The 10378-nt window shown below is 35.8% G+C and overlaps 1 protein-coding gene across 1 annotated transcript; it reads right to left on the reverse strand.

The window, feature by feature from the left end:
- Positions 1-3279: 3279 nt before the first annotated feature.
- LOC113227087 lies at positions 3280-10139 on the reverse strand. Its single transcript, XM_026459959.1, has 4 exons — positions 10131-10139; positions 9220-9363; positions 4872-5003; positions 3280-3462 (listed from the first exon to the last, which is right to left on the reverse strand). The coding sequence occupies exons 1-4, from the start codon at positions 10137-10139 to the stop codon at positions 3280-3282; spliced, it is 468 nt and encodes a 155-aa protein (XP_026315744.1).
- Between the last annotated feature and the right edge of the window lie 239 nt (positions 10140-10378).

Here is a 10378-nt window from a genome sequence, read left to right on the forward strand (position 1 = left end):
CGTTTTTAAGTGTCAAGTGTGTAAAATATGCTGGATCGTTATAAAAGTGCATGGATTTTAAAGTTTCCTTTGTCTATTTGATGTTCAATGAAGTTTATAAAACTATTACTTAATATTTATTTAGATAAATTGCTTTACATGAATGAGAACGATTTAGTCACTAGCGCTGAAATTGGTATTTAAGTCGATTTTTTGCTAAAACGGAGATGCACACGTGTTACTACATGTTACTTCACTTTGTACCCTCCAATCCGACAGGAGTCCTTTCTCACGTGTGCGAAGGGTGAAGGTGATGCGGTATGAACTTTTGTTATTAGGAGACTTTTAGTTGAATTGATACTAATTATAAGAAAAATTGAAACACATTTTGTATTCCCAAGAAAACATGTTTGTTTATAATTAATTGGAAAGTTACGGTATGTATTCGACGTGTAAGTTATTAGAGTTTATCCTCGATGGGGAAATATTGCGATTTCCAGGAGTGTTTAATTTTTTTTTCTTCTTTTCTTAAAGTTATGGCGACGTGGAACCGGCTCCCATGAATGAGAAATTGCCCATTTTTATTTATTACTGTGACGTAGTAAAGTAGTCTTTTTATGTGTAACACAAACTAAGTAAGCAAGCAATCATATTAAATAAATAATGCTTAGCATTCATGTAATAACATAAAAGTTATTGAAAGGGACACATTTTTGGAGGTTATCTGAAAACAACCCGCAGTTTAACACAGTGCACTAATTTCTACACCCCGACACAATATGACCATACCCGCAAACGTAGACTAGCCTTCTTCTTTATCATTACAAATGTACCTATGTCATCAGCTTGTTTGTAATGTACCTGCTGTGATTATATACTATACGCTATCTTTACTAACCGTGTAGTCATACGAACAGAATTGCAACTGCATCACGACTGAAAATAGTGGAGATGTCAAAATAACGAAGCTGCACTGGCGATGAACCACAGCTCCACTTTGTTAGATAACGGGACTTATCGTCGTTAATTAAGACTGCGTTTATTTTGGAATTAACTCTTATCATCCATAAATTGTAACCAATTTTGTACTGCTCCGGCTTCATTACCACTGAACCACGAAACCGTAATCAAAAACCGGGCAATAGAAAAATACTATGAAACACAAGACCATTGTTCTGAAAAGAACACGCTATTAAGGACTCGTAATGACGTCATGGCGCGGCGGCGTGATTGATGGGATATTGGAATCGAGTGTGTTAACATAGTATAATAACACAAGTACGGTAACTATACAAACGTAGTAGCGTGGCTTGTATGTGTGAAAGCCCGCCGCGCGGCTTGTAAGTACAGTCAAGAGCACGTCAAGCTTGACACTTCGTACTTTGGACCATTCTTATTGTAAGCGGCATTAAATCTTAAATATCAAGCTTGGAGTGCTTTTGGCCCTGTACATCCGCATCGTAAACATCCGTAAAAAATACCGTCGTCGTTTATTATAGAATTAAGCGTTTGTTTGTTGTTTCAAAAATGTCATCAAATAGTACACGTGTTTATTGTTGTATTTATGATGGTTTTAACAAAAGTGACTCAAATTCAGAATTGTTCACCATTCAATTTTTATTTCATTGTCCTTTTCCCGTAATTAAGATACCAATCCGCAATGATGTTTAAAAATAGCAATACATAGATACTGCGTTTAACAATGATTATTAAACATAGCAGTAAGTGAGAATACTGTGATGGAAACATTATTTTTTTAAGTTAGGTTTATAATCTGTAATTTAAACTAAAATGATAACGTGACAACCCTACGGTCCATTGCGAGTGAGGTGTAGGCATTGATGTACTGAACAGGCGGGAGTTGCCCTTCTTGTCTTATTATACTATGATACTACACTGCTCTAAGTGTAGTGTAATCTATTATACTTTTCTTGCTTGCTCCTAAATATTGCTATTTTTTTTAAGTCTAGCTTAACTCAGTATGTCTCGGTTTGCAATTCATTAACTTTACGCGTGTGAAAATGGTCAAAGTGCTTAGTATGTGGTATTTTGTATGAGTTTAGTAAGCCGCTACATCCTTAGAGAAAATTGTTAGGCGTCATGATTAAAATAAGTGGGTTGTGAATATTACGAGGTAGTTGTACGTTGGACTAATAAAATTATATATGAGTGTAATGGTTATTGATCAGTTCAATATTTCTCTTCTCTTATTGTGTCGATGGCATACACTATTGCTGCCATAGCGGTGAAAGGATTTGAGGAAATGTGTATCGTACGGGGAGGCTCCTTTCGTACACCTTTAGAACAGTATTAGTTTTTATAACTAGAACACTTAATAAGGCAAACAGATGTGATTCGTGTGAAGTATATGGAAATTCTATTACTCGTATTTCACTGCTGATGAACAAGCTGTATAGGAATTATATACCACTTCTTCTTTATCCTATCTGTGAAGGCATATGACGCGAAAGATATCTACGTCAGGATTGTAATAAGCGGAAGGCTGTGGTGTCTGCCTACTTCGATCGGAAACGGCGTGAAGAGAAAAATATGTATGCAGGGTTATTTGTAAAACACTAATTGTCTCCCAGGACTGTATCACTAATGTCATAAACAACAACTTTAGTTCCATGACTTTTTACAAAACATAATTAAGTTACTAAAAATAAACTTTTAATTTTCTGTTGTATTGTCTGACGCTTTTTAGACCTCTATTTGGTAGTAAGGTAGTAAGTAAGTCCAAGCGCCCTCGCTAACGCTTTCTTTTATTACCGCACCGAGTTATTAATATACTCGATGCTTTAGAGTAATCTACACACATCAAAAGAGTCAAGGGATCATGCACGTTTTTGCCAATTACTGAAGTCGGGTTTGTTAATGAATTTTTTTTAACACTACCTAATGGATTGAAAAAATATAACGGTGTAAAAAAAAAACCTGATTTTCAGTAAGTAGCAAAAACGAGCTTGATCCATAGACACATTTGACGTGTGTATTTAATTTTTTTTGTATGAAAGTAAAATTTGATGAATTATTAACATTACTGGAACAAAAGTGTACCTGTATATGGATAACTCAAAGGAATTTTCCATTTATCCGTCAGGATATGCTTTAAACAATTCTGAGATGCTCTACTCTAAATAATCGTTCAATTGCTTATAATGTGATTTATTTTAAAATAAAAAATGAAAAAATTGCATAATATTGATGTCAACATTGTCAACTGCATCATTGCAATAACAGCCTAAACGGTATTGTTGTGGAGTTCGAAATAAAATGTCATTTTTAAAAATAAATTGTTTACTTTTTACTTGTACCCGTTGCTTTATCTTTAGGACTAAAGATAACTTTGACTTTGGCACAAGAGAGATTGCATTTGTTGTTGTAAAACGTTGCAATAAAGGTTATAGTGCCGTAAAAAAACTTTCCTCCATAGTATGCTTGGGCAATTTTTTCTATATCTACGACGCTAGTATAGCGACCCTGAAAGAAGTAAATGTTTAGTTAAAGCTAATCCTAAATCTGTAAAAAAAGGTTTTAGGAATTATCTACATATCATCCACCCATTATACATTCCACTCCTGTGCACGAGTCTCCTCTGGGGAGAGGGTTTAGGCCTTAGTCCCTGACATTAGTTCGCGGATTGGGGACTTCACACGTTCCGGTTTTGAAGGGTGAGGGTGCTGGCGAAATTACTGGCACTTGGGACTTGTCAACTTGTGTCTCAGGGTGACGGGCGCTGTAGCAGTGCCCCTCAGATCTTTGCGATTCAAAGCTCTGCGTGGCAATGCAGTTGCTATGGACAGGCGTGTCGCTTACCACATAAACTTAAATTGACAAATAATTGATTCAAGTTGATGAGAAACCGAAAGTGTTTCTGTGGTTTATCAAAAGTTGTAGAACAAAGTTATTTGTTATGATTATTAATACAAAGATCGAACACTCAGAAAAAATTCCTTCGATCCGGTCGGATTCGAACCGACGTCTTCTTGCATACCGTGCCAGACGCTAATAAGACCAACTAAGCCACGGAACGAACCAACGGACCTCACAAATTTTTGTATGTGCTTGCGTCGTGTCTTTGTACTTGGTCTTTCAACGACTTTTTAGTCGTAGCGCCATCTATGAGAAATCTATGATAGATTTATCACCCAGTTAGTACTTTTACAGCTACCAGTCCTGGCGAGAGATGTCGCTATTCCGTTGGTTCGTTCCGTGGCTTAGTTGGTATAGCGTCTGGCACGGTATGCAAGAAGACGTCGGTTTGAATCCGACCGGATCGAAGGAATTTTTTCTGAGTGTTTTTTCTGAGTGTTCGATCTTTGTATTAATAATCATAACAAACTAGTGGAGTAATTTCACAAAAAATAATTGAATATCAATTCAATAAAAATTTAATTAATAAAGTTATTTGTATTCATGAGTACATTATGGTCTTTGAGAATAATTGCAACTTTTGTTACACCCTCTATGTGGTATGCAGAATCAACGTTTTCCTGTTTTTGGTGGCACACGAGGTGAAGCCTCCACTACCGAACAGATATCCTCAAAATATGTAGTAACACGCGACTCTAAACCAGATAGATGTTATTATGCTTGCTAGTAAGAACGGCCACACAACTCAAGGTACGGACAACGGCACATCAGACTACACATTTTTGTTCGAAAATCGCCTCCGGTGCAACGTAACAAGATACGTCAATGTGTAGCTGATGTGCTGGCGTGTGTACATTACCACTACAAATAGGTCTTCTCAAATCTATCTAGTATTGTTATGACTACTGGTGGTGTCGTATCTTAGTTTATATTGGAAATGTATAACTGCCGCTGTAGCCGTGCGTAAATAGGTATTTTTATGCGGTTGAAAAAGTGTGCAAATATAATGTAAGTACTTTCGAAATCACACAATTCTGTGTTACGTTCAGAATCATAAACATAATTGGTTTCAGGAAGAGATGTTCACACGGATGATCCATCTGGAGTCTTACAAGTTGTTTTTGGTTCGCCATCACCACAATTTTGCCCTGCGGAATTTTTAATAGCAATTAATTGCAAAGGAATATGTGTTTTAAATCAAGGCATCTAAATACTAGCGAAAACCAACGGGGAGAGCATTGAAGGGTATCTTATACCCGTCAGCGCACACTGATAAGGGACACCCTGACGATACCACGAGCTTCCACCAGCGTAACGCAGAATCCACGGGAATGTCGCGGCATCGGATTGGATTCCGTTCTACTAGCGAACACGCAGTCGAAAAGATCCCGGCGCGGCAGCGTAGTTAGCCGGACTCCGGCGCACACCGGTAGCTTCCGGCGCATATCGGTAGATTCCGGTGCATATCGGTAGATTCCGGCACATATCGGTGGATTCCGGCGCACACCGGTGGATTCCGTCGTATACCGACCCCTGGCGCTGCAATACTCCGAGGTCGGTCTCAGAGCATTGAAATGTATATTCAGTTGCAATAGCATAATCATAATCATTATAATCATAATTAATTTATTTGTAAAAACACAGATTATTTGGAAGTTGACATGTACAAAATAAGTAGAGTTTCGCTGTGTCCGGCCAAACATTAGGCATACAAAGGTATTGAAGTGTTATTAATTATACATTTATTCACATGCATTTTAACAGACTAAATACAGATATAACATGTTATTTTTTCTAATATGACATAAGCGTGCACACATGGATTTAATATTTCAGTAAGCAATTTAGAGGCAATGTTAGTTATATGAGTCAATTTCAAATATAATAATTTTAATGTAGAAATATAATTAAATGTCAAAATAATAAAACTAGTAACATAAAAAAAGATATATAAATATCAAAAATCTGACAATGTAGTTAGGGATTTGTCATTTAAAAATTCGGACACTGTATAGTAAATTTTATTAGTCAGTAAGTTGTTTAATTGTTTTTTGAATATATAAGTTTTTTCAGACCTCAATACTTTCGGTAAATTATTCTAATTTTTTGGCGCCATTACAAAGATACTTTTGTGTATAATAATCATGTTTTGTGAAATAAATTTTAATTTATTTTATTTTTTTACACCTCACATCCATTAATATTATGTATAACATTATCAATACACGTACCGCGTCTTGGGCGAGTATGTTCATTTAATGCTAATTTCAAATGAAAACCCTTATCATGTTTTTAAATTCTATTGATAATTTGGAGTGCTCTAAGGTGTTTATATTAAACGCGCCACATATAATGATCTTTTTCCTTGTTTGGTAGCATACTTCGGTCAGTATATCCCGCAGATTGTTATAAAATATATCAAAACATTTTGATTAATTTTTGGGAACTCTATATATACACATAACAATAAAATTACGATCTGTTTGATCAACTGCACAGCATTCAACAATGTTTGTAACACACAATTTGGAAGCAATGTCGATTGATTACTTTATAGTACAAGCCATGGTTAATCAGGATGCATGCACCTCCATTTCTATTGTTTCCAGTGAAGCTAGAACCAAGTCCGTAATTGGGTATATTTAGAACATCTAGGTCTTCCAATTTCATGTTGTGTTCTGTAATGCACACAACATCTATAGATTTACCGCTGTTCGTTAATTCATCTAGCGACAATATGAGCAGGTTTGACTTGTTTAATAGTCCGTCAATATTTTGGTGTAAAACATTTATACTATTGGTCACGAAATAAATTACTGTTATTTGTGTCGTCCATGTCATTAGTGTCGCTTGAAATATTAGTGTCCTTGTCATAGCTATTCCTTAACTCTGTAATAATAATGGTTCTCAATGTCTATTATTAAATTAAATAGATCATTTATTATACTTTTCATTCCTATGTTGTTCAATATTCCTAACCGTTTCACAAACGTCTTAAACTCGTAACTGATATTGCGGTTAGAATCTAAAATCCATACATATTCGTGTGTAATCACGTCCATGTACAACAAATTATTAAAAGTTCAATTCTTCTGTTGAAGAAAGTAGTGTAATTGCCATTTTTGTACGTTGATAAACAGAATAATCTACTATCACAGAGAAAACTACTTACTTTAGACATCACAGTTTACATTTCATACGTAATGATCAACGGGAAGTGATCAGACCACTGTTAACCATACTCCACGACAACACTCCGTATTGTATTACGCGCGGCCTGCATTGCGCTGACAATAGAAAAATATCGGAAGAAACCGGGTAACCGGTTGACCGAGACTTAATAACCGAAAAAATCATACTAGAAAGTACGTTCGTAAACTCCGTCATGTTGTCTTCAACGTCCACGGGCATATACACGATGAACACTACAATGCTGAGTCCTCTGAGATCAATCTGTATCGCAGCCAGCCTATTACACGCACAGTCTACGATCTATACGTTCGGGAAGATCGATTTTCTCCACAGTATGGCACCATAAGGCCGCCCGCGTAGAACACCCATTTGACTATCCACGGAAGACTTAGCAAATGCTCCAAAATACTCATCGATCTCCTGAACAAAACCAAGGTCGTGCTGGAGATACGGAGAAAAGGAAGAACGCTTGATGAACTTGCAATTAAACGTGATCATGTTAATTTTGTTTATTTGGGCACTAACCATCCTGATTTTAGTAAGAGCGGGGTTAGCAACGTTCCTTGTATCATCTGAACACAAGTCCAACAGGTCAGAATTCTCCACTTAAGAATTTATTTCTCTTATAACTCGGTACTTCTATTTTAAAAGAGTTAAACAATGTTGCACGGTTTTGTTTCAGTAGCATTACACTGTGACATTCTTCACCCATGTCTGAAATATGACCTTTTATATCGACTTCGGTAATAACCTTTGTAAATCTCGATACATAAATAGCAGATAATGTCTCCGCTACTCGAAGCCTGTGGCTATTTTCTAAGGTACCTCTTATATTGAATATCTTTTTAGGTTTCTTACGTACAACCGGTATGAAATCCTTATCACCATTGTCATTAACGTTTAACTCGTTTACGCTTTGTTTAGGCGCCTTGCTAGGTTGCGTTAACAATGTGCGGGCTATAATATCCCTGTAGCTAGGCGTAAATAAACCACCGATAGTTGCATCGCCCGAGATAACTTGTTGAGGTGATGTCGCAGGCGGCCGCGGCAGAAGTCGCTGGGTGACTCAACACACGCTGCTCCGTCTCTCCGCTCTGTTGATGTGACGTCAGTGGAGACGGCTATTGTGTTTTCGTGTTAACGCAGTTGACAATGACTTCTTATTTAAACGAAGTTGTTTTAATTCGTGCTGAACTTGCCCGATATCCTCTTTAGAAGTTGAATTCTCACACAAGCTATTTAATTCGACTTTTAACAGTGTCAAATCTTTTAAAAGTCTCGACATATCGACGTGATCAAATGTCACGGGTGGTAGACGGTTCAGATTTTTGACTACGAAAATGGGGTGTTTATCCGGGTCTGTTTCTTTAAGAAGTTTAAGAATGTCCTTGATGTTTTTCTTCTTTTTGTCGTCTTCTTTCCTGATCACACATGTTGAACCATCTGGTATTAGATTAAACACGATCATTTTTGCAGCCTCTACTTCGTTATGGGAATATTACCACACACAAATTTACACTAAGCTTAACTCGTCAATAATGTCTAACTTGTTTTGTAGAAAAGTTAGTAATTCATTAACTATCATTTCGTTACGCTCACTCATTGTAAGCATACCGGTACAATGCGTATTCACATATTAAGTTCGCAGATAGAATTTCGCGCGCGTCCGTTCACAACAGCAACGAAAGCCCCAAAAGTTATTGAAGTAAGTTATTGTTTCGATAATATTGTCATATGTTCTGTTTCGTATTATTGTGTATGGTAAATAAATGGTTTAAATTGCTTGGTTTAAATTTCGTTGATTTTCATGCCCTACTGTTCTTTCTATCACGGAAAAAAAATGACCTTCCAACAAGATGGTGATGTGTATTGCTGGCACAGCTTGGATACATATTTTGATTAAATGAATGTTATTTTTTAAGTTTTCATTAATTTCTATATAACGGCAATTTCATAATGTTACGTTCTGTTAGTGTATATAAATTATAAGATCGGCTAACTTTAAAACGTTAATATACATATTATCGTGGCATAAGCTCTTCGTTGCTATGGCGATAGCAACGAAGAGCTTATTTTGAAATTTTCAACTCGGTAATTATAGTTCCTTTTATGATTTATTACATATAAGTTACTCGATCTGTTAAAATTTTGATTTAGTTTAAGTTACAAGACCTTAGAAGGTTTCACATTTTCAGTGACATTCATGTCATAAAGGATTGTGCGTCCATCTTGAATATCAGCACTAAAATTGGCGCAGTTCAAGCGTTTCGGCCCATTGCATCTTTCAAATTTTGTTATCAAAAGATCAAAGTAACCCTGAAAAGAATATAATATACTAACAGTAAGAATTGTGTAAATATATAAATTTAGATTTTCATAGCATCTAGTGACCTTAGTAAGATTATAGATAATTTATAAGTACGTTAATCGGCAGCGGCCGGCAAATGCCAGAACCGAATTTAAGGCGTTAACATGTTGTTTCAATTTCCTTCTTAATTTTCTCGAGAATTATCGCCCGCGGTGAAAAATTAACAAAGAACAAAAAGTATTTATTTATTTTTTATCTATCCGAAACAAATACTAAAAATAATTTAAGACAAAATTGAAGTCCAGTTTGCCCCTTCTGACCCTACTTTCCCTTACAGGAACTTCCATGAGTTACATCAACTTTACTGCAAAAAATGCCGCCTGCGCTGCCCGTAGCTGTGACACAGATCTTCTGGAAGTTTCCAGAAGTTAATAGAACTTTTATTTTTGTCTACGAAAGCAGAAAATTACGCAAAGCTTAAAGATTTTGGTATGTTCTATTACACATTTGTGTGTCTATCACAATGCGATAATCGCATTAAAAGTTAATAAAAAAATAATTACCCATGCATTGACTTAGTACGTCAATGTACGTTATTGTTGAATAGGAGTATATAACTAGGCCAAAAACTACAAAAGGCCCAGGTATTTACTAAAATAGTAAATCAAATTACACACATAACAGTAAAATATTTGGATTGCCTTAAAAATCGAAAACAAGTAAGTGTATAGGTATATGGTATCATAAATAGCGAACAATTATAATTATTACATACGTAATCCATTGCGTCTTGAGAAAATACGATCATTATGACAATTGAAAAATATGTATAATATATGTACAGTTTTAACATCATGTGTGTTGTCGTGGTAAAATTCTCCACAATAAGCGCCACTATTGTTCAGTTGGAGGTGATTAGTGAAATCGAAAAACAAAATTCGTGTAGTATGCAGGAATCTTGATGAGGATCTTCAAATTATGTTCAGTTTAGTTACGGCCTAAAATGAGTATTCCGATGTGGAG

This window comes from Hyposmocoma kahamanoa, unplaced genomic scaffold, assembly GCF_003589595.1.
Source record: "Hyposmocoma kahamanoa isolate Upper Pololo Valley unplaced genomic scaffold, ASM358959v1 202, whole genome shotgun sequence".
NCBI classification, from domain to species: domain Eukaryota; kingdom Metazoa; phylum Arthropoda; class Insecta; order Lepidoptera; family Cosmopterigidae; genus Hyposmocoma; species Hyposmocoma kahamanoa.

Excerpts from the sequence above, each read along its gene's own strand:
- LOC113227087 (XM_026459959.1), bottom strand. Across the intron at positions 5,004-9,219 it reads AAAATGTGAAACCTTCTAAG|GGCAAAATTGTGGTGATGGC; the intron begins GTCTTGTAACTT and ends AAAATTCCGCAG. Across the intron at positions 3,463-4,871 it reads AGAATTGTGTGATTTCGAAA|GGTCGCTATACTAGCGTCGT; the intron begins GTACTTACATTA and ends TACTTCTTTCAG.